Genomic DNA, 25,103 nt, shown 5'->3' with positions numbered 1-25,103 from the left:
AAATGTGTAAATAACTAATTTAATCTAAAGTTTCTGGTATCGACAACTGTTATTACTGTATATTTAGATGACTGTAAAAATGATCTTGCCTGTTGTTAATATTAATTCCCGTTAATAGTGTGTACAGTCTATCAATACTATGTAAGGAATCTTTGTGGACCATAATAATATCTATAACATTGACCATACGGCTATTTCATGCTACAATACGCTGAAGAAAATGCGACACACTAATCATATTCCCCATCCCACCGAAATGTTGTTTGGTAGTTGTAGTTAAAAGTATTAGACTGGTTATCATGTCCGTGTAGCACAGTAATGGACAGAATACACTATAAAGACTCACTAGCCAGAATTGACCAGGAGTCCGGGTCCCAGACCCATTTCTCTGTCACTGACCCAGAAACTGTTTTAAAATAATGTTTTTTAGCTCGGATTTTGCGTCTATTTTGAACATTTTTCTTGGTCATTTTTTGACAGAGATTCCGGGTCACACTAAACCAAAAAGGGTCAGACTTCTGAGACCTGGAACAGGGTCAACCCGGTACTTTTTTAGAGTTTAAACAGGTGATTTTAGTTGCTAAATGGTTTAACATAGACATTTTGAGGTTTCACAAAAGTGTGTGTGATGCACTTACATGTCTGGCCCATGGCAAGATGCACTAGTGGTGTCATTTTCTTCAAAAACGTTTTCCCCAGTATTTATTTCTGTTTGAATGACCTCCCTTCAAAAACTGTGTCAGGTATAACTTATTAGATTAAATCTACTGGAGCCTTACTTGGGATGAAAGAATTGAATTATTCTGTTTGTCTTTTGATAATTTATTGACTTTATAATATGTCTATATGGCGCACATCAAGCCGCTGGCCCTTATAAATGAAAATGTCAAACTCACCCAAGAAAATATTTTGTAATTGTGTGGGTCTGAAAGAGCATGCGCAGTCTGTCCCTCTAGCGGTGAGCATGCACCATGGGCCCAAGGCTGTGAAGCTATGTGTAAATTATACTGTCACAATATTTGTAGACTCAGTGTATAATATTAGTCCTGATTTCAAGGCGACATCTTGGTAATATTTTGCACCAGGCCTCATTATTTAAAGGCAGTGGACACTATTGGTAATTACTCAACATAATTATTAGCACAAAACCTTACTTGATTACGAGTAATGGGGAGAGGTTGATAGTATAAAACATTGTGAGAAACGGCTCCCTATGAAGTTGAGTAGTTTTCGAGAAAGAAGTATATTTCCACGAATTTGATTTCGAGACCTCAGATTTAGAATTGAGGTCTCGAAATCAAGCATCTGAAAGCACACAACTTCGTGTGACCGTGGTGCGACAAGGGTGCTTTTGTCTTTCAATAATATCTCGTAACTTCGACGACCAACTGAGTTCAAATTTTCACAGGTTTGTAATTTTGTATTTATGTTGAGATACAGCAAGTGAGAAGACAATTACCAGTGTCCACTGGCTTTAAAGGTCGTGGACACTATTGGTAATTGTCAAAGACTAGCCTCCACAGTTGGTGTATCTCAAGATATGCATAAAATAACGAACCTGTGAAAATTTGAGCTCAATCAGTCATCGAACTTGCGAGATATGAATGAAAGAAAAAACACCATTGTCACACGAAGATGTGTGCGTTTAGATGGTTGATTTCGAGACCTCAAGTTCTAAATCTGAGGTCTCGAAATCAAATTCGTGGAAAATTACTTCTTTCTCGAAAACTATGGCACCTCAGAGGGTACCGTTTCTCACAATGTTTTATACCATCAACCTCTCCCTATTACTCGTCACCAAGAAAGGTTTTGTGCTAATAATTATTTTGAGTAATTACCAATAGTGTCCACTGCCTTTAAAATACAAACTCGAAAGCAGTAACATTTTCCTGAAGACCAAAACGAGCAAGTGCTCGAAACGTGGCAATTTCTCTAGGGAGAACATTCAAATAAAATTATACCTTTGGTCGATTGTCAACGCAGTTCGGTTTAAATCGGTTCAGTATCCCAAGTGTTAAAGACAGTGGACACTATTAGTAATTGTCAAAGACCAGCCTTCTCAATTGGTGTATCTCAACATATAGTTCGATTGGTTGTCGGAGTTGCGAGATACATATGGAAGAAAAAAAACACTTGTCACACGAAGTTGTGTGCTTTCAGATGCTTGATTTCGACACCTCAAATTCTAAATGTGAGGTATCGAAATCAAAATTCGTGGAAAATTACTTCTTTCTCGAAAACTACGTCACTTCAGAGGGAGCCATTTCTCACAATGTTTCATACTATCAACCTCTCCCCATTACTCGTTACCAAGTGAGGTTTTATGCTGATAATTATTTTGAATAACTACCAATAGGTGTCCACTGCCTTTAAACAATGGGATTGGGGACTTTTGAACGCTTGGAGCAGCAGACCAGTAACTTACCAGGGAAGTTTCAAATGTTTACGTAGTGTTGAGCATGAGCACATTGGGGTCACCAATGGATTTACCTGGTAAGTCTGCTGCCACCAAGCGTCCCAAAAGTCTGACGATGTTTGAAATAAATAAGGTGTTAGTTTGCAAACTTTAATTTCATGAACAATGAAGTGTGTAACTCAAAAAAAATCCGTAATTTTGTTTCGAATTACCAACAATTAGTTGATCCCTTTTCCTGGCAACACAGTAAAAATTGTAGAAAAATTTACATAAAGTATTTCACACCACATGCACAACAAGGAAACCAATAAAATACCAAAGTCTACACAAAAGTAATTATTAAGTTTACTCGATTGTTTAACCCTTTTCGTCAACCCTCTTTAAATTTTTCACAGTATTTGTCATCACGTTTTCAATGGTAGTTATAAAACCAGCATTCTTTTAATTTTTATTTAAATCAATGTAATAATTGTAAATTATTTTCTTTTCACCCAGTGTGTAAATGTACCGAATAAAGACCTATGTTTCTCGACATGTGTCTTTGTTATTAATTTTACTGTAAAGCTTACGTGTGCCAGTCGAGTGTAGTTCGAGTGTTAATGTTTTGAGTAAGTTCAACGATTGTGTTTACAATTTCTTAAAGCCAGCAATCAGTTTAAAAGTTGGTTTAGGATGCTGCACGGAGTGCACGTTTTATGAACCACAAAGTCGACTTAGATAAGAGAACTTTCAACTGATGGAAACATCTCACGCCCCGCGGGGCATTTTAGTCCAAACGCTTACAATTTCCCCTTCGAGTGGGGACGAATTAGTGAGGGCGGGACATGTTCAGCCAATCGAAATTCCAGGTCAACGCGCTGTGAATTTGCAGCGTGGCTCGTCGACACACCGTCAAGTTCAATGGTATCTTTTGGTATGGTTGATAAGAAACAGTGTGACGTCGCGAACTCGAGACCAACCCCACAATAAATGTTCACACAATAGGAAGAAACTATCAATAACTACACAATAGTTACAAGTTGTACAGGGGCTGTCAAGGTTAAAACAAGTGTATAAAAATTGTCATCAAAAGATATGTAAAACCAGACCCCCGCAAACGTATAATAAATATAACCTTTAATAGTATAATATAATAATAATATAGGTTTTCTCGATCAATTTCGGCAAATGAGCAGTCAATTTAACCACCAAGCTATTCTATTTCGCACGAAATCAAATGCTACTGAAAAGGGTCATTCGATTTCGTTTTATGATTAGTCAAATGTAATTTTGCGTCATTCGTTTTAACAAAATAATCATTCAATTTAACAATCATCAAAGCAGCATTCAAATTCGCAGACGCTTCTTTAGGCTTGTGTGTCACGAAAAAGAATGACGATATGCTAATTTGAACAGAGTGCTAAAGGAATATGACTCGACTCAAAACGAAATCGAAAGGCCGAATTCTGAATTTGAAACGCAGTAACAACTGGAGAGGCAAAACAGCTTTAACTCGAACGCATGAAAATGAAATTGGCTGCTCATTTTCTGAATTTGACCGAGAAAACCTATAGTAACTTGCGGGCACAACCATGTTTAACTCTTTTGTGTGAGTGTTGGCTCTGACAAGGGCCGGTTGGGTCTCGACGTTTCGAATATACTCTGCTCGTCTTGAGGGGAATACTTGTCACACAAACAAGAAATGATTCAATCTGTGTTCACTGGTTTTCATGAGAGAAATTAATTCCAACCTAAAGACCATGTGACCTTTGTTTACAATAAGTGTGACCTTGTACACTCTTTGGCTAGTCTGGCAGGCAAGATACTGAACTTTTTGTGTCATAATTTCCACATAAATCCAAGAGTTATGAAAGTAAAAGCTGGACAAGTTTTGAGATGTGTCCCCTTTCATCATTGGACTGTGCCATCTCCATAAAATATAAGATTGTATGTCTTCTTCCATTAGATAGTGCCTGCAGGAAGTCTGGGCTTGGTGGCTCTTTTGTAAACATGTGGTGTCACAGGTCACATCGTCTATAGTTTCCAATAATATTCTTACCAATATACAGTACAAATGAGAGAGCGCATTGCTGAAAACAACGGTATGTGTCGCATGACAAGGACTAGGGCAAGCTAGTCAAAACAATGGGACAAATAATTACGTACTCACTCCGCGGCAGTGGAGTTAAGAATCAGATGTCCCCTCAATACTAAGCAAACTCTTTTAAAGGCAGAGGACACTATTATTAGTAATTACTCAAAATAATTACTAGCATAAAACCTCAATGGGGAGAGGTTGGTAGTATAAAACAATGTGAGAAACGGCTCCCTCTGAAGTGACGTAGTTTTCGAGAAAGAAGTAATTTTCCACGAATTTGATTTCGAGACCTCAAGTTTAGAATTTGAGGTCTCGAAATCAAGCACCAGAAAGCACACAACTTCGTGTGACAAGGGTGTTTTTTCTTTCATTAATATCTCGCAACTTCGACGACCGATTGAGCTCAAATTTTCACAGGTTTGTTATTTTATGCATATTATGTTTAGTTACACCAACTGTGAAGACTAGTCTTTGACAATTACCAATAGTGTCCACTGCAGGCTTTAAAGGCAGTGGACACGATTAGTAATTACTCAAAATAATTATTAGCATAATACCTCACTTGGTAACGAGTATTGGGGAGAGGTTGATAGTATAACACATTGTGAGACGGCTCCCTCTGAAGTAACGTAGTTTTCGGGAAAGAAGTAATTTTCCACCAATTTGATTTCGAGACCTCAGATTTAGAATTTGAGGACTCGAATCAAGCATCTAAATAGTAAAAGCACACAACTTAATAGTGTGACAAGGGTGTTTTTTTCTTTCATTATTATCTCGCAACTTCGATGACCGATTGAGCTCAAATTTTCACAGGTTTGTTTATTTATGCATTATATATGTTGAGATACACCAAGTGACTGGTCTTTGACAATATTACCAATCGTGTACGTACACTATATCTTGTTTGGAATTATTGTGTACGTAAACGATAATATCGAGGTTGTTTTTATTCATGTTGCAGCAGTACGCTTCTGAGGCTACTCTAAGTCCGTATGAAAGGTAGATAATCACATCTATCTACATTCTAAACAATGTAATCGTATCTGTTCCCGGAAGCGTTTTTATTTAAAGTGGGTCGTTGTAAACAGCTGCCCAAATAGCTCCCATTGCCAGCTAACAATGTATCATAACACAACATGATACACGGATTGAAGGGGTGGAGGTGGAGTTAAGGTAGGAGGATGGTTAAAGCATAGTTAAAGGCACTGGACACGTTTAGTAACTACTCAAATTATTTGTAGCAGCGTAAAAACGTATTTAGTAAACGAGTAACGGAGAGCGATTGATAAGAATAAAACATTGTGGGAAACGGCTCCCTATGAAGTAACGTAGTTTTTGAGAAGTATGTAAACTATCACAAAATTGTTAAATCTGAGAGGGACCTTGGGCCTGAAGCCTTTTCAGGCGTCTGAACTCACAAATTTGTGCAACTTAGGGTGTTGTTTCTTTCAATATTCTCTTGCAACTTCGATGGCCAGTGATGCAAAATTTGAACAGATTTTTAAAAATTTTGTATAAATGTTGGGATACACCAAGTCATGCTGGTATATGAAAATTATTACCAAAAGTCTCCCGGTGGTCGATTTCAAAAAGATGGTCCAAACTTTTAAAGAATAGTCGTATGACTCTTTAGGAGTTACTTAAGGCTAGTCCCAAGTGAGGACGAGTAACTCATCCCAACTCGAGATAAGACTAGTGTGAAATTCACCCAGTACCTTTAAGGTAGAGGATCGTTGAAGAGATCATACCTTGTGGCATGAGTAGTGTAAAGAGATGGCCGGAGGAGCGTTAGCCCAGCCTGGCAGCTGAAACGATTCAGCTTAGTGACATGGTTGCAATTCGATTCGGAACAGGTTCACTGAAGAAAAGCTTTGAGCCTATAACGGCTGTTTGGTATCTCCAAAACACCTTGTGAACGCCTCATCGCCTGTAACTTTTGATATCCCAGTGTTGAGATTGTTGTAGTACCTCTGACAGATACAGATAACCATGGATACAAAAAAAAAACATTCTTACAAAACTTATGTCAACATGAACGTTCAGCATAAACTTGCTTCGTGTTTACTGAAATGAAAAAAATTACATTATGAATACTCTACTTATTTTGTACGAGTTATCCATAATCTATTTCTCCACTGCTTTACTATTCAGTGTTTCTTTTTAAATGCTGGTCGGTCATTTTGATTCGTCGTGCCATAAGCGTCTCACACCTGGTGGCTAAAGAACACAATACAAAAACATGGGCTATGAAGATAACTTTAGTTCCCTGTTAAATTAAATTATAAATATTATTTTCTCCAGCTTTCTGTCTCAATTTCAATGTGTGTAGCCTAAATGAGACCAAAGACTTTTCGCACAGGCACATTTTTTGTTCAATTCACAAAATGTCATTGCGTCATGTAATAGCCGTCGGTTGGTTTTTCAAGTACCGCCAACGAAGCCCCAGTCACTGATTGGCCCTTCTCGGATGTCACACACAGCTCTTATTGGTGACTAATTTCCAATCACCGTAGCACCTGGATATGTCAGGACCAATAAGCAAGGGGGAGGGCCAGGTTGGCCTGGTGCCGGCCGTTTGGCGGTAGGGGGTCCGCCTCTCTCATCTCAATTAACACCTTATCGAATTATGGCGGCATCTTCTCGCCGAGTCCAGTAACAAACTTCAATAACAACCTCAGTTATTGGCCACATCTTTATTTATAGGGGGAGCGACCCCGCCTCTTATGATGACAATAAATATTTTCTCATTACATGAATGATGTACACCGACGTCATGGGGGATCAACATCCAGACTTTTTATTTGTGACGAATGTTTCAGCGGATACTTTCGATTCCATCCGTCATCAGTTTCAGTATGACGAAATAGATCATGTGATAGCCTACGTCATGCTGTGGTCGGCCATTGTAATTGTCCTTGTCGCTACTGTTTCCCCCAAAAAAAGTCTGGCTATATCATCTTCCTGGAATATCTCGCGGGTCTCCGGGGAGAAAACACGAGAAGTTTCACTTTCTTCTCCTTCTTTTATTTTTATATCGACGTCCGATCCGTGTCGAAGTTTAGACGGGTCAACTCTATGTTGACGCGGTTAAAATCCGTTCTGCTTTCACACTAAAGCCCGGTGTGTGGCTGGAGATTTTGTCCCCCAGAGATGTCTCCCCAAACGGCGAACTGTGAACAAACTACTTCAGATAGCGCCCTCTTTTGAAACATCCTCCTACAGCCCTCGTTAATCTCCAGCGGCATATTTTGGTTAAAGGGATAATCGGTACGCACCAATGTGGCGCACGAAATTCGTTTGGCACGAAGTATCGAAGGAAGTATGACAATTTGCATAAACATCGTGTGAACGTGTTCCTCCCCACAAAGATGCGTTTGGGATAGTTGTTTGCAGCAGGCTGCCCGACCCCATCCCAGTGTTTATATTTGGTCCCCGTGTGCCAAACACACATCGCAGACTGGTCCCTTGCCTTTATCCACAAGGAAAATACAAGTACATGTACTTGCTGTTTTATAAAACCAGCGATTTCGCTGGATACAATCATTTCATTGGATAAACGTGCATTGATGACGTAAGCATTCTGTATAATTATTGGGTGCGTTCGTTTAGCTTCCCTGGGTCTCCCACGCGGTGCTCACTCGGGTGAGGAGCCCCTGACAAGAGCTAGCTAAACGAACGACCACTCACCGCTCTCGTAGTGACGTCATGCATCTGGGGCCAGCCCCCAAGTGACCCACTCCACAAGCAGGGCGGGGGGGGGGGGGGGGGTGGGGGGGGGGGGGGGGGCTAACACGCACTCCACTACTTTATTTACTAAAGGCTTCTTCCCGATGTATACCAAATCAACAGAGGGCGCGCTTTCCGTTTTCGGTGGTTAAAAACAAAATCTCACAACTGGTATGGTATGATGACCGAGGATTATTGCAGCAAAAATTCAAAGTCATAAAACACGGGGCGCCCTCTACGTGAATCCTTCTGTGGTGTGAATCAGTCTTCACAGTGACACAGTGTAGGGGCAGAGGGCATCTAATTTCCCATATCTTTTACAGAAGAACAATAATAATTGGTTATTAGTCTTCTCACTTGGTGTATCTCAACATTATGCACAAAATAACAAACCTGTGAAAATTTGAATTCAATTGATCGTCGAAGTTGCGAGATAATAATGGAAGAAAAAACACCCTTGTCACACGAAGTTGTGTGCTTTCGGATGCTTGATTTCGGGACCTTTTTTGAGGTCCCAAAATCAAATTCGTGGAAATTTTTCTCGAAAACTACGTTGCTTCTGAGGGAGCAACGTTTCTCACAAAGTGTTATACTATCAAAAGCTCTCCATTACTCGTTACCAAGAAAGTTTTTATGCTAACAATTAGTTTGAGTAATTACCAATAGTGTCCAGTGACTTTAAATCCTCTTAAGAATTCCCGAGATTCCAAGCACACAATGAAGACGCAATTTGCCAAATCGTATCGAACAGTTCCTCCGTTTTTAAGGGAAGGTACACGTTTGGTAGTTGTCAAAGACAGTCTTCTCACTTGGTGTATCCCAACATAAGCATAAAATAACAAGCCTGTGAAAATTTGGGCTTAATTGGTCATCGAAGTTGCGAGAAAATGATGAGAGAAAAAACACCCTTGTTGGACGAATTTGTGTGCTTTCAAATAGGAAGAAAAGACTTCTAGCTAGAAGTCTTTTATTACTTTAGTAAGAAATTACCTCATTCTCAAAAACTACATTACTTCAGAGGGAGTCGTTTCTCACAATGTTTTATACTACCAACAGCTCTCCAATGCTCGTTACCAAGTCAGTTTTTAAGTTAATATTTGTTTTGGGTAATTACCAAACGTGTACCTTCCCTTTAAATACAAGATGCCTAGATCTTTGGTTAGGGTTGAAGGCAGCACAACGTTCCTGTGGAAATAATTCTGAAACTTGTTCATTTACATGTACATGTATTTAAGTTGGTCCTTGGCTTGCAATAAAATAACTTCGGCCGTGCGAGACAGAGGTGAACATATTTTGCACGCAGGAGTCTTTCCACTATCCACCATTTAGTATTATTGAAAACAAAATAACAGACAATGATTTTAACATTAATAATAGTTTTTATTTGTATTCAAACATACAATTATTATCAACTAAGAATATTAATAAAATTTCAAACAGAGGTTTACGTTTTTATCTATCCAAGTTGCAAAACAGAGAGTAATGTCTTTTAGCTTCGCACACATTCTTAGTTTTTCTTTTCAAAACTGTTTTTGAATTGATACCATTTTGTCATTAAATTGATGGATCAATCAAAAGTCATATAATTGTAGAACAATCTCATTATGAATTTCCTACGTGACCAGATTAGTCTCTGAAATGATTTCAAACCACTCTCATGCAATCTCTCTGAAAACAACATTTTCAACATGTTTCTAAAACATAAATCAAATCAACAAATCACTCCTAAACTTATGAATCCCCCAGAATCTTAAGCTTTCAATGTTTTTCTTTATGCAGGATGCCCTAAATGATGAATTTATTTACTGGGTTTTTTATTAGCGTTATTACGCCCTGGACGTTTAGCAATGTAAACATCTTAGCGTACGTGTGTTTTTCATGTTACATAAGCACCCTTTGCTTACACAACTAGCTCAGAAGTTTCTTGCTATTAACCAACTAAATGAAGATCGTTCACCACACGAGGATGGACTCCCCATAATTTAAAGAGTATTTCACAGGATAGAAAGGACTCTGAAGTTGTGTGTGAACACAATAAGCATTCTTCACATACACAGCTAGAGAAGACATTTGGCGCTAAACCTGTAAAAGAAGAACAGTGACCCTTGTGAAAGACTCATGAAATAGTCATGAAACTGCTCCTAGTGTACACCGTCTCTTCTTGTCGGACTACGGTACGTGTTACCCAATGAAGACATTCCCCTTACTTAGGGAAAGAGAAGAAGATCTTGAGAAAGATCATGGTGGATTCAAAAGTCACCAAAAAACTGAAGAAACTCTGGCATTTTGATGAGGTTAGATGTAAACGGGTTCCTCGAAATCCGACTTGACGTTGTAGCCGATGATGCTTCGTCGACCGATCTGTTCGCCGATAAAGAACCAGAAAGCCACTTCCACGCAGACTAGAGTGTTCAGCCACGCCTCCTATCAATGATAATAAAATTAGAGAAGTTAAAATACCAATGAAAATAAAGAGAAGAAAAACCGTAACAAATATAAGTGAAGAGACAAGTGTGTTAAGCTATGCCTCCTATCACAGATAACAAGAGTTATTGGAAAAGTTAAAATACTTATACAATTTGTTAAAAACTCATTTATCTGAATCCACATACACTTAGCATGTCTTGACTTAGATTATTCAATGTATAAATGTCATTGTATTTTATAGTTCTCTTTTGTTGGGTATGTTTTCGTTTTTGTTCTGCGCCTCGGAATAGGGTCTTGTACACTAGATAGATGGCGCATTATAAATGCATATTTATAAATATTATTATCATTATTAAGTACAGTAAAACTAATATTAATTAGCACACCTACTGTCACCTACTGTCAGTTAAAGGAAGAACAATTACAAAAATGGGAAAAGACAAAATACTATTTAAGATACAAGCAAGATAAATAGTAACAAGCTTGAATATGTGACTAGGATGTTAAGCCACACCTTCTGTCATAGATAAAAAGAGTATACAATTTGAAAAGATTAAATACCAATGAAAACACAAAGAAGAAAACCAGTAACAAGTATTAACATGTGACTAAGATGTTCAGCCACAACCTGACACCAGCACGAACCACACACATAGTATTAGCTGTTGCAAACTACCTACCAAACAAAAGGATAATTGCACACCAAAATAATAAGTGACCTAAATTTTTACCATAGAGTTATACATGTGCCTTAGGTACCATAGAGGTATATAAGAACTAGAGTGCCCACTGGCCTGTATACACGGCCCAGCATGCGCCCATGCGGCCATTTTCTAACTTGACAAAACAGCATCCCACAGCATGTGTTTGTGCGGCCATTTTGTAAGTTGAAACAGCATCGCGTATAGCATTCAATAAACACTGAACTCCAACGTGTACTTCATATTCAACGCGCGTACAGAATGGCGCACGTGTCTCCTTGTGGTCCTGTCGCATTTGTGCAAGAAGCATCACCAGTGCGCCCTCTCTTTCTTATATTTAAATGGTTTCTACCCTAGCGGGGTCTTTCTGAAGGCAAAACGACATCACTACAACCTAAAAAAAAGATATACTGGTGTTGCAAAAGCAGTCAAGTGAAAACGGATGATAAAGATGAAACACACAGAGAAAGCTTATAATGGTAAAATGTTGAATGCACTTCAAACTATTAGACTTTTTAGGTATGGTGGACACTATAGAAGTGCACTGTTTGGTTTGGGTGTTTAGGCCTACAGACAAATGTACCCAATCCAAACAGTGTTATAGCAATGTGTACACCATACATCAAAATGGCTTTCTCTGTTTGCAGAAAACATCTGCTTACAATACAAGCTAAATAAAACTGGGATCTGGCCTTGTTGTTTCAGTATAGGCCAAGCAAGGAAATGATGACTGTGTTTACCTTTGTTGTAAGCTGTTTCCATTTTCCTGTCCTGGCGCTAGCTACGATGTTACTGAAGCCCTTCTGTATTGCAGGTATATCGGCTGGACTTGGGGGAGTTAGTTCTACTCGTGCATAATACCAGAATTTAGAGAGCCTCGGCTTGGACCATTGCATGGCATCTGAAAAAAATAAAAATAAAATTGTTACACTTTTACTTTCACTCCTTAATAATCCTATCCACCATTTTTCTCTGCTGGTACTTAATATATAGAGTTGAGATGAAAACCCAGCTTAGGTAACAGACGATTACGATACATTGTTAAAGCCATTATACACTTTCGGTAAACAGTATTGTCCAAGTCCCACACTTCGTGTATCACAACTTATATATAAAATAAGAATCCTGTGGAAATTTAGGCTCAATCGGACATCGGAGTCGGGAGAAAATAACGGGAAAACCCACTCCTGTTTTCGCGCGTTTCGCCGTTTCATGACATGTGTTTATAACAAATCCTTAATTCTTGCTAACGAGAATTTATATTGTTTGACCGTTTTCTAAAAAAGTAAAGCATTTCATGGACTAATATTTCAAGAGAAGTCTTTCACCATTACCTTCTGTAAACCCTGTAAATTATTTGTAAATCTGTGAACTTTTTTTTTGTTTCTGTACCGAAAGGGTCTAATGGCTTTAAGTGAACTGCTGGTTTACACTTTTGTAAATTTTACACCATTTTGTGAAAGGGGTGTTTACGCAGAAGCGTGGGCGCGCTGGCCGCTTACGATACCCGCCGATCACGCAATATAGCGCACACGCACTGTTGTGTAACACCCCTTCTACAGAACGGTTTAGTCCAACTCGGTCGTGGCTCGGCAGTTCGGCAAGCGAGTAGGCTGGTGCCCGCGTGTACAGCACTTGTGGACCAACAAATAAAGTGTTGAGCATATTGAGAAGTCCAAAAACATGCAATGCGGCAGAAAAACAACAGTGAGTACCAAGCAGAAAATTGCATTTTTTGAAGATATTCTTCAATTTAACTCACCGAAAAGGCAATATTTGTAAGCATTATGACTGTATATCGAGTGTGTGTATGATAAATTTTGGGTGTGTAGTAAAAAGCCAAAGGAAATTTTAGTTATTGATGGTGAGCGGTCGTAAAACTTTCATTGGAAAAGTTTCCGTATAACGCCACCACTTTTTCATTCGATATGAACTAATATAGTATCTAATTTACCTCAATGAGATATCCCTTTGATTCATTGATGGTGAACGGTCGGAAAACTTTCATTGGAAAAGTGTCCGTATAACGCCACCACTTTTCCATTCGATATGAAATAATATACATGTAGTATCTAATTTACCTCAATGAGATATCCCTTTTTGTAAAAATGCATGAAAAAGTGGTGGCGGGATACGGAAAAATATCCCTTTCATCTATCAACGCCGATTTTAAAAACGTAAAGCGTTAAGGAGGCCCACCTAGTTGCGATTACGTAACCCTCCTCCCGACGGCCGCCAGGCCGGAGGGTTGCGAGATTGTTTCGAGCGGCAACATGTGTGACCTCGTGTAGTTCAATAGGTTGGGACCACATATGTGTGCACAGTTGCGCCGGGCTACACAATGCACCCCACGCATTGCCACGACCTTCTGAACTACACGTCACACACATAGAGCCAAAGTTTTTGTCCATCTTCGAAATAATTCCTCAATGGTGTTTTGAGTATTATGGCAGGCTGCATTAGACATTGCGGATTCAGTTTGTACCCTCAGAATTTGTGTCATGATTTTTGAAAGTGGTAAAAATGGGGCAAATCTGGTGACTAGCTGTCGAAATTGTACGTGTTGGACCAGATTAACCGTTGCCGCTCGAAACAATCTCGTAACCCTCCGACCTGGCGGCCTTCGGTCTGGAGGAGGGTTACGTTATTGCAACTAGAGGCCCACCCAAATATTACTAATAGACCCCTAACAAGGCTCATGGGGGAGCCTTACTTACCCAGGCAGTAGAACTTGAAGTACTTTTATTTTTAATTTAGACCTAACAATATTTTTTAACCATATGATATACAAAAGTTATTAACATTATCACTGTTATTTTAATGGAAAAAATATACCCATCCTTCCCAAATAAGGATGATCCTTATTTGGGAAATAACATGATGTGTAAATTCCATGTAAATTTGGTAGAAGTAACGTAAGAAATAGAGGTAAAAAGAATAGACACAGACACACAGAATGAATCGACTTAATGAACTTTTCAACTTTTCGTAGCAAGTCGTCCGCAAACTGGGCAACACAAAAATGACGAAAAATACCATCAAAATTACACCTTAAAATCAATTTCAAACACACATTTCGAATCGTTTAATTTATAAAGACTAGATTGACAATACCTCCTGCTACTTTGGGTCCCTGGGTGACCACTGTAGTCCCAAGTCTTTGGCCCATGCCAACCATTTTTTGCAGTGCCTTCGCCATGTTGGATGCCGGTAATCACAGTCTGTTTTCACACTTAGGTTGCGACCCTTGCTTAACCGGCCCGCAACATAAGTAGGTTTGGTGAGTTTTCCCCGATAACTTTTCCGCTGGTGTGCACCAGACGTTCCAGCTATAATGCATGTAATGGTGTATGGTGCCGTTAACTGCTGGTATCCGGCAACATAAACTTGGCTCTAGTCCTACGAATGTTGAGATTGGGGCGGAGGACGGGACGGGGGGGGGGGGGGGGGGATACCGGGCTGATGGTGCTTTGAATTAACAGCGAGAGCGATCTAACTTGACGATTAAAAGCAACAATTAATTAAAAAAATCCCCAAATTTGAGCTTGAGAAACGTTACCGTCAGAAACGTTCAACAGATTGTGTATATCAAAAACACCAAATAAACAACAATTCTTTTTGATGTGTACTAATTTGTCAATATTATCTTTTGAAAATTCATATTAAGCAGTGGCAGCGTTGGAAGTCACCCAAATGCACGTACTTTACTCTGAAGGCAACACCCAAACACAACCTGTTCCTGTTGCTATGGTGAAATGACGGTTTATTGTGCATCAGGGGGAATTCTCAAATGCTGCAAAAGCGTTGCGTTAAAATGACATGACCATCTCAATTTCAAGTCGACTTGAACTAAAAAGTGTGTTTTATTATACACATAATGAATGTTTATGAGTGCAATGGTGCAAATATGTTCATGAGTTGAAAGATGGAATGTTCTATTCAACGAGGCGGAGCCGAGTTGAATGGAACATTCCAGCTTTCAACGAATGAACATATTCGCACCATTGCACGAATGAAAAACATTCATTATTTGTTTTATATAACATCCAAGTAGATCTTTGTCAGTTTGATTGAAAGATACAACTTTCAAAACAAACAAAGCGTAGGCCTCCAAGTTTTAATTGTAGAAGACGAATGCTAGTAATTTTACTAATATGCCTTGCTGCGTTACCGAAGACAACGCGCACGCAGTGATGTTTTTACTCAGCTTTTTCGTTCCATCCGAAAAGTACCATTGCACGCTGGCAGCGTGCAATGGTACTTTTCGGATGGAACGAAAAAGCACGGTGAGTGACTCAGCGTGCAATGGTACTTTTATTTGCTATCACGTGACGGACAATCCTCCAATCAAATGGCAAGGATCTGCTTGGGTGTTATATAATTCAGCCTATCTGCTGTTGCCAGGGCCACGGGTGCTGCCTCTCTCCTCTGTTGAACGCTCGTTGTCGAGTTAAGTTTATGATCAGGAACGGAAATATGATTCAAAGTTGCTTCAACTTTTCTTCAATACTTCTTATTGTAAAAAAAAAAATCAAGCTGTGAACTTTTGTGGATATCTGTCTAAGCAAAGTATCGTTTAACCACCTGTCCATGCCCCATTATCTTTTGACCAAAACTGTTTTGTTTTTCCATAACCGGTGAGTACTACACAGCCCGAGGGATACGTTTGCAACCACTCTGATAATAATACCCAGCTTTCAATAGTATTGAGTATTTCAAAGCTGAAAGAGAGTGAGCCTATAACGCAACACCGAACTTTCATCATCATGTCGAGCGCCATCTAGAAGCTCGAGCCTGCCCAGTGATTTTTCTCCAGATGTTCCGGTCCAGCATGCAGGAGCGAAGTTCCTCAACGCTGGTCAAGCCGGTGTCTCGTTTTAGTGTGTCTACAAAGGAGAGACATCTTCTCCCACGCGAGGCCTTGCCTTGGGTGGGCTCCCAGAGGATGGTTGGGCAAGGGGCAAGCTCCGAGTGGCGGACACAGTGCCCAGCGAGCTTGAGTCGGCGTTCACGGATCTTCTCTGTGGCCTTTGGCCAGCCAGCATACAGGTTGGAGTTTCTCATGTGGTCCTGCCAGGGGATGTTTAGGGCCATACGCAGCATCCTGGTGTAGCAGCCATCCAGAGACTTCTCCATACTGGTGGTGAGGGTCCAGGTCTCAGCTCCGTATAGTAGCACTGACTCCACTGTTGCGACAAATAGTGATCTTTTCAGCCGGGCACTCAGCGTTGATGACCACACCTTTTTTATGCTGTGAAGCACGGACCGAACTTTAACTGTCATTGTAAATCACAAAGTTGATTTAGACAGTAGAACACTGTGGGGGTACTTAGCATCCTTACATGTTTAATGGGGATTGTGTTGTGCTAATATATTGTGACAAGCCACTCTATGTTAAAGTTATTGTCAAAAGGAAAATAAGCAGATAATAATAATTGGCAAGTCGTTACATTTTACAATAGTTTTTTTGTTACTAGTTTTCATTTATTTCCATCCCTTTGTTATGCACTCTGTTCTTTGTATAGCGCCTTATAAACTCTTAGTACTACTAGTATTTTTATTATCATTCTAACCATTATTATAATTCATATAACATAATTATATATTCAGATGTTCATTTTATATTCGTTCCGACTGTAAAACGCATTCTAATTGTAAAGGAGATAATTTAATGACAACCTGTTACAGGCAATCTCCAAAAAGAGGGGCAGTCACGGTTAAGAACCATAAAACATTGATTGGAAAATATTTCATAACGAAGTGGTCCGGTAGCATGCACTACATAGACCTTTTCGCAAATACTGGGGCGCGCGCGTAAAGCTTGGAATTAGGTGCATTGTGGTCTAGCTGGTATCCAAATTTGATCCATATCTATCCCACAATGCACCTCATTCGACAGTCTGCTCTTGCGCATTGGTACTTGCGTTAAGGTCAATTGGTTGCCTCCAAGTTTAGTTGCCTGTAAACTTTGCCTCTATTAAGGTGGTCGATAGAATACAACTGATATTAATTTACGTATCGTTGCTAAAGCAAATTATCAAAATGTTATTGCATTTTTTAGCTGCTGAAGAAATCTCACATCGCTAGTCTTCGCCAATTTTCTTTGTAGATCTTAAGAGGTCTCGAATTCAATTCAAATATTATTTTAGTGAGAAATTACTTCTTTCTCAAAAACTATTGTTACTTCAGAGGGAGCCGTTTCTCACAATAATGTGTACTATCAACAGCTCTCCGTCGCTCTATTCCAAGTGAGGTTTTATGCTAACAATTATTTTGAGTATACCAATACAAGGGTCCAGTGCCTTTAACTGTGATGAGTTTATATAATATATAACTAAGTTTTAGAATACTTTATGTTTAAAATTACTCTATTGGTGATCTTGCTGTTGGATTGAAACTTAAAATAAAAATTGTACTAAACTACTAATTCAACAAACAATACTTGTACGATATTCTGATGATCCTTAGTATAGAGCAACACGCACTAAAACCCACAAAGATACTAAAACTAAAATTATTTCCTCTACGTACCCAGCTGTAAATAATTGACATTAAGTTAATACATTGTAGAGTCATAAAAACAACAATCTAGTATTTCATACAAACTTTCATAAGAGGCACCGGCAGCTATTGGTAGTACAAACTGTTTTGAGAAATGTTTTCACTTAAACGAACCTTTTTTATGAAACATTTGTTTTCATAGACTCGGATCGAGTCTATGAAAACAACTCTTGTATGAAACGTTTTTTATGATTTCTGAAGATTGGTGTCACGATTGCTCCGCCCAGCTCGGTTGCAAGAGTTATCCCTTTTCTCAGATTTTCATTTTCAATTCTAGGCGACGGTTTAGATGTTAAAGTGTTGAGTACCAACGATTATACTCATGTTGCAATTAACAAAAACAACAGCAGATCCTCGGGGGGGTGGATGGGGGGCATGCCCGAAAAAAGGACAGGGGTTTTAAAGCAATACGCTTTAAAAAAAAATTAATAAATACCTCAGACAGTTTCGCTATTCCTATTTGTGGAGAGCGCGTCACGTGGGGTGTTTAAACGGTTGATAATGACCAGCTGGAATCTGTTTATAACCGGTTAGTCTTGGTGCAAGACGTTTCTTGATACGGGCGATGCGGGCGCTGTCGGTGAGTTTGCCGCGCTGTGTGTGAAAAGAAAACGAGGACGTCTTGCACCAAGACTACAACACGCACGAACGAATATGATCCGGAAACTGGGCGTCTCAGTGATAACAATGCAACACACCGACGTCGTATGCATAGAGCTTAAGCACGTCGGAAACGGATAGGTTTTACAGAGTTTCTTACTTCCTTACGCCTTTTCCAAAAAGGCATTATGAATGGGAATAAAAGAGTAGTGACTCGTTCTTTAACGGCCATTTAAAGCCTTGCGGGGTCGTTGCCGTGTGATAAAGGCCCCTGCATTTTGCTCGGGCCTTTATCACACGGCAATTCACATTTGAAATGCTTATGTTCTGCTGTTCCATTCTTTATGCCTCTAGGATGTCCCGGGCCCTTAGGCGGGCCCCGACCACAGGCCGTAAAAGGCTTTGCGTTCCGTGTTATAGCAGACTTCATCTTAAATAGATGTGCCACACTCGTCCCCCACCCCTAAAATGTCTTTTCTTGATCCACCCTTCACGATGCTGGTGGTGATAGGATGAAACGCCGTCTGAATGCAGAAATAACCATGATAGCAAAATAGGTGCATCATAGCTTGACTAGGTATTCCAGCATATGAGAAGGGGGGCATATAACCACTCTGACTCCCTATTGCACCAGAGAGCATCTACGGCCAAAAAAAATCCCGGTGCCCTAAAGCGGTCCCCGAACCCCATGCCGTAAATTTTATAATTAACGATGTCCCCCCCCCTCTTTAAAGACAGGTTTTTTTAAACACGCAGCTTTTTTTTAAACACGCATTTAAAGGAAAATACAACATAGGCCTATACACATGCATTGACTAACAAATTTATGGTTAATTGATTTAAAATTACTGTCCGAGTGTTGCTAAGAAGTTTTACGACTCAAACAACGAGAGTACGTGGTGACAAGAGACGATAGACGCTTATCACGAAGCAGGTAACTGGTTAGCAGTTTCCCCCTTTGTCACAACCGATTTCAAAAACACAAACCACAAAGCACAGAACATGATAACTGACACAATTCAAATAGCCCATCATAACAACTATGAAGATAACTAAATACCCAAATTATGCCAATGACTTGCATCAAAGGTTATATAATGGCTGTGTATGGTTAGTCTAAGGCCATGCCCGAACTAGCGGCTACAGCTATGGCTACAGATTTCCGCGTCATCATGCATTGAAGCATATGACATCCTTAGCAACACACTTAGCAACAGTCGTAGCCATCGGTGTAGCCACCAATTCGGAGACGGCCTGGTGTCTTTTTTCGAAAACGGTTAAACTCGGCAACACTGCTTTACAAACCGCAGGCCCCGTAGAACTCCCATGTAATAATTTCTCTTCTACCTCCAATTCTGACAGACCAGTTAGTACCCGTGATTGGGTTGCTCTCAACATGGCTCAGATAAATTCCGTCCTCGCCTTCTACAGCTAAGTCGATGAGGGCGCTAGTGAAGGTTATAACAACACGTGAGCCGATGAAGCCTCTTTCCACGATTTGTTCGGGGTACTCTGAATTCCCAACCACTTTATAGATGCTAGTGGTTGTTGAATACAGTTCTGCGTTAAAAAACAAAAACAAATAAACACAAATTATGTCAACATTGGACATTATTACATGTAGGCACCCGAACAAAGATACTGACAAAATAATAGTGAGACCGCCGAGGCTAGATAGCTCAGTTGAAGAGCGCCGGCACTTTTATCCGGAGGTCGTTGGATGGTTCGAGTCCCTTCTTAGTAATATTGTTTTCTTTGTTCAGCCCCAAAAATCATTATTTACATTCATACAGAAAAGGTGTTATCATTCTTACAGTATTTGCTAGCCATTAGCTCCGGAACATTCCATGATATATAATACTATTTATGTGTTCATTAATTATTATGTATTTCCAGTAGTTTATTTGTGATTGTGCTTTATTAATTTGTCTGTATTCCGCAAGTGCCGATTCTTTGCTTATATTATGGTAAGCAGAGCCATGAAGTTGGGCCCTGCTTTGTTAATGGGCGAAATACATGAATATCTTACCCACATAATAGATGGGTCCCGAGCTTTGACCACTTTGAAAGAAAGTGACAAACACATAGGTGTCGTCTGACTGTATGTTGGTTTGAGCCCTGAACTGAAGATGGATTGGTTCAGCTTGTCCGATAAGTATCACTAGCCCATCTTCCGTTTCCGTCGTGTAAGTTCCACATGGCAGGACAGCTATTGCTGCAGTCACGTCTGGTGCTGTCACAGCTGGTGCAGTTGTGATCGTTGCCGTCTTAGTCGTTGCAGTGACGGATGGTGCAGTCGTCGGCGGTACAGTCAGGGCTGGTGCTGTCACGGCTGGTGCAGTCACGGCTGGTGCAGTCACGGATAATACTGTAACGGCTGGTGCAGTCGTGGTAGGTTCTGTTGTGGTCGGTGCAGTCAGGGGCGGTACAATCACGGGTGTTACAGTGACGGATGGTACTGTCACGGCTGGTGCAGTCGTGGTAGGTTCTGTCGTTGTCGGTGCAGTCAGGGTTGGTACAATCCCGGGTGCTACAGTCAAGGGTGTTACAGTCACGGATGGTGCAGTCGTGGTCGGTGCAGTCGTGGTCGGTGCAGTAGTGGTCGGTGCAGTCACGGCTGGTGCTGCCACGGATGGTGCAGTCACGGATGGTGCAGTCACGGATGGTGCAGTCACGGATGGTGCAGTCGTGGTCGGTGCAGTCGTGGTCGGTGCAGTCACGGGTGGAAAATCTGTAAACAAAATTGAAGAAATTAGGTTGTAGAGCCTCTGGACACGTTTGGTAAGTATGTCATCCAATAAGCATAACATAACCAAGTCTGTGAAAACTTTGGCTCAATTGGTTATCGACAATATTGAAGAAAAACACTATTGTTGCACGATTGTGTGATCTTTCAGATGCCTGAGAAAGGCTTAAGAACTGAAGTTTTTCTCAGATTCAACTAGTTTATAGTGAATAATTACCTTTTGCTTGAGAGAGAGAGAGAGCGTCGTTTTTCTCAGTAAGGACCTCAAAATCTAATTCTGAGATATCGAAATCAAATTCATGGAAAAATACTTTTTCTCGAAAACTACGTTTTTTTCACAATGTTTTATATCATTGTTGTGATTGTTGTTATTGTTGTTAGTGTCTATTGTGACTATTAAGCAATAAACCAGTTGGGCGTGGCCCGTGGCTGGGCAGCACCCTGCGGCCTGGCCATGCGGCAGTCCGTTGTCAATCCAGTCAAGCTGTCACTTGGTTCTATTTATTAGTCCTCCGTGTAGACAAGGCCAACGCGACTCACCATTGGTTTAGGTAAGCACTGAACTACAACATTGGCGACGAGGTTAAATCGTTGCGTGCGATTTATTTAATAGTATTTCAATTATTAAATTATTAGTCCCTGTGAGGAACTCACGGGACTAATTTATTTCCCAAGTGCAAGACAAAAAATTGGTGTGCATTTTAGGGGTTTTCTTTTTGAAAATAGTCAATTAACCAAATTTATTCTAGCCTAACTTTAGCGCTATTCTGCTGTAGCTGAAAGTTTATCATTCATTCAAACATTTTTGGACACTAATCTGCCTCTGCTGAAAGTGTCGGAAATTTTACTAAAAGTGGGTCGCTATCTTCAGGATAGCCGAAACCAGTCAACTCATCTAAGAAAACACTCTTTGTATTATTAGCATTCATTTAATTTATTATTTGATTATGCTGTTGGAAACGTAATTTCCTATTGGGAAGTTTTTTTTTGGAAATTCCGCATTATTTGTTAATGTTTTATATCATAGGAAGTTGTTATTCATTAATGCATGGTGCGCGAGAACACTCTGCCGTTATATCATTCAAAAATAAAATTTAGTCTGCTCTTATGTTTTCGAAATCAATCCAAAATTGCGAGTGCTGCCAATCAGGTCAATCTGTTGTGCGTCACAACGACAGAGGCGTTGGCAGTTTCGAGAGACAGGCAATTGTAGCCATATCTGAATAACAACTTCTTTTTATTGATAGGGCTTATTCTTTTGAAACTATATTGTGTAGATATGGCCCTTAACATCAATGTCGCATCCCTTAAGGAACTATCAACACTGCCGGGTATTGGGACAAAGTATGCAGAGACAATAATTGCAGTCAGAAAAGGGGACAGTCACCTTAGACGACTTTCACCAAACACCCACGTTACAAACCAAATTAAATGAATTACTGAATGAGAAACGAATAACTTTCGAACAATCAGTAGATACTTCACTTAACCATAGTGAAAAACAGGAAGATGAAGGCAAACTAGACAAAATGATAACAACACTAGATTCATTGACTAAGCATATAAGTGCCTTGACAAAAGTTGTTGAAGCAAATACAATTCAGGTTGCACATACTCTTCACTCGAGCATGGGTGCCATTACAGAAGCAGTAGTAGGCAAACTCGAAAGCTCTCCTTGTTACGAGCTCTCCTTGTTAAGCTAACAAGTCTTTTGAGTAACTACCACTAGTGCCCAGTAGATTTAAAGATGCTATGTCAGATTTTTGGCCGATTTGACCCCAAAATGTTGATTTAAAATTCAATAGGTATTTTGATGGGGGTCGAGAAAGTTACAAGCTTTCATTTGAGCCATTGCTCGAAAAAGTCCGCCAATTATTAGTAGCAGTGAAATTAAGTGCTCAGAATTAGTTTTTGTCGGGATCCCAAAAATATATCACGTGACAAATTCTTATGTGTTTTATAAGAAACGTTTTAAATTTTTGTCATGGTTCCTGACCATTAAAAGTAAAACTTAAATCTTTTTTTCGTTAGAGCGGTGATACTCTTTGAAATACCATTCACTAAAAAAAATATATGTTTTAATGTTTGGGACCAAAAATCTGGCATAGCATCTTTGAATGCTAAAAATTTGAACATTTCAGTTTTAGCATTTACCTGCAGCAGCTGTCATGAAACTTGCTTGAATCTCTCCGAAGTAGAAGCTTCCTCTTGATTGCTGCAGTGTCACGGTACCGTTAGAATGAACCGAGTTGAGTTGGCAAAGCTCGTCATCTTTGCGGTAGTTAAAAGACTTACAGTCACCGTCTTGAAGACAATACACAGCACATGTCACGTACGATCTTGCCGTCTTGTTGCGATATGCCTTTCCGATCAGTACAAATTCTCCGATCGGGTGAAATTGATGGCACCCACTAAAACGATTTGGGTGCAATCGAGAGCAAGCATTCCCAACGCTCCCAAAAGTAAGATTTGCTTTAGCTACTAAAAATGCTATCATCAAAGCAACCACAGACACAGAATTGACCATTGTGATTTGTTTGATTTTCTGCGTGCATATCAACTGACTTACCAAACACAAGTGATGGGCAGAGATATACCAGAGGAGCGGCATGCCACTGTCACAGCAGTTTCTTCGGATTAACGGAGCTAAGAGACCGCTAGAATATTTTTTCGATCGCGCCAATAAGCCTTTGTCGAGGGCCAAAATGTCATGGCGACATACTTATCCCCTAGCTTTTAAAGAGGTTGTTCTTGAAGCGGTGAATATAAATGCACGTGAGTACCATAAAGGACAATGACATGACCAAATCAATAAAATCAATAAAATCCATAAAATCCATCGTAAGACAATTAATTGTTAGTATTACCGTCACACTTTACTAATCAACTAACTACGACTGATTTGCAGTTGAGATCAATCTTGGCCGACTCTTTGTGAAATCGGCCCCATCAGCACACACCTCATCATACACAGTCATACTTGATGCCACTTGGTTATAATCGAAACTGCAATTGGTTATAATCGAAACTGCAAGATATATACTGCTGGCGTATAATGATTAGGTCACAAACTACGTCACTTTGGGGCACACCAATCATAAACGCCTAAATTGAAAGCTACTTCACACTTCACTGCAAGTTTATCCAATGATATCATTGACCAATATGTAAGACCTGCATGTGCCTGTCTGCCGAAAAGACAGGGTGCCAGTTCAACGTTGCTCTTTATTCATTGCATTAAAAAAGCACAACATCAATAGTATATTATTGTGTATAATTAATTGTTACCTCTGATGTAAAGTTCCATTCGCTTTAAGCACGAGTGTCTAATTAACTGACGTGACCTCTCGAACCAGTTCGACTACAATGGGGTACCCATCTCTTCGAGCTGGAAGTCGGGATTGAATCGATTCGACTGTGGTCTTAAATTAATCCAAGGACTCTTGCCACACGACTTCAAAGCAGCGCATTGCTTGAATAGTAGGTCTACACGTTTAAACTTAAAAGGGTTGGTTACAATTGGATATTGGAACTAACTGTTAATTGTTTCAATCCAATTTATGGTAGAAATTAAAGGCAGTGGACTATTGGTAATTACTCAAAATAATTATTAGCATAAAACCTCACTTGGTAACAAGTAATGGGGAGAGGTTGATAGTATAAAACATTGTGAGAAACGGCTTCCTCTGAAGTGACGTTATTTTCGAGAAAGAAGTAATTTTCCATAAATTTGATCTCGAGACCTCAAGTTTAGAATTTGAGGTCTCGAAATCAAGCATCTGAAAGCACACAACTTCGTGTGACAAGGCTGTTTTTTATTTTATTTCATAGTTATCTCGCACCTCCGAC

General features: G+C 39.8%; 1 protein-coding gene across 1 annotated transcript; it reads right to left on the bottom strand.

Annotated features, from left to right (window-relative positions):
- Positions 1 to 9,578: 9,578 nt before the first annotated feature.
- LOC117301604 (ATP synthase subunit g, mitochondrial-like) lies at positions 9,579 to 14,637 on the bottom strand. Its single transcript, XM_033785627.1, has 3 exons — positions 14,462 to 14,637; positions 12,088 to 12,248; positions 9,579 to 10,643 (listed from the first exon to the last, which is right to left on the bottom strand). Exons 1-3 carry the CDS (start codon positions 14,544 to 14,546, stop codon positions 10,515 to 10,517), a joined length of 375 nt encoding a protein of 124 aa, XP_033641518.1. The 5' UTR covers positions 14,547 to 14,637; the 3' UTR covers positions 9,579 to 10,514.
- Between the last annotated feature and the right edge of the window lie 10,466 nt (positions 14,638 to 25,103).

This window comes from Asterias rubens, chromosome 17, assembly GCF_902459465.1.
Source record: "Asterias rubens chromosome 17, eAstRub1.3, whole genome shotgun sequence".
In the NCBI taxonomy this organism is placed as follows: Eukaryota; Metazoa; Echinodermata; class Asteroidea; order Forcipulatida; family Asteriidae; genus Asterias; species Asterias rubens.
This window is presented reverse-complemented; position numbering and strand designations above follow the sequence as displayed.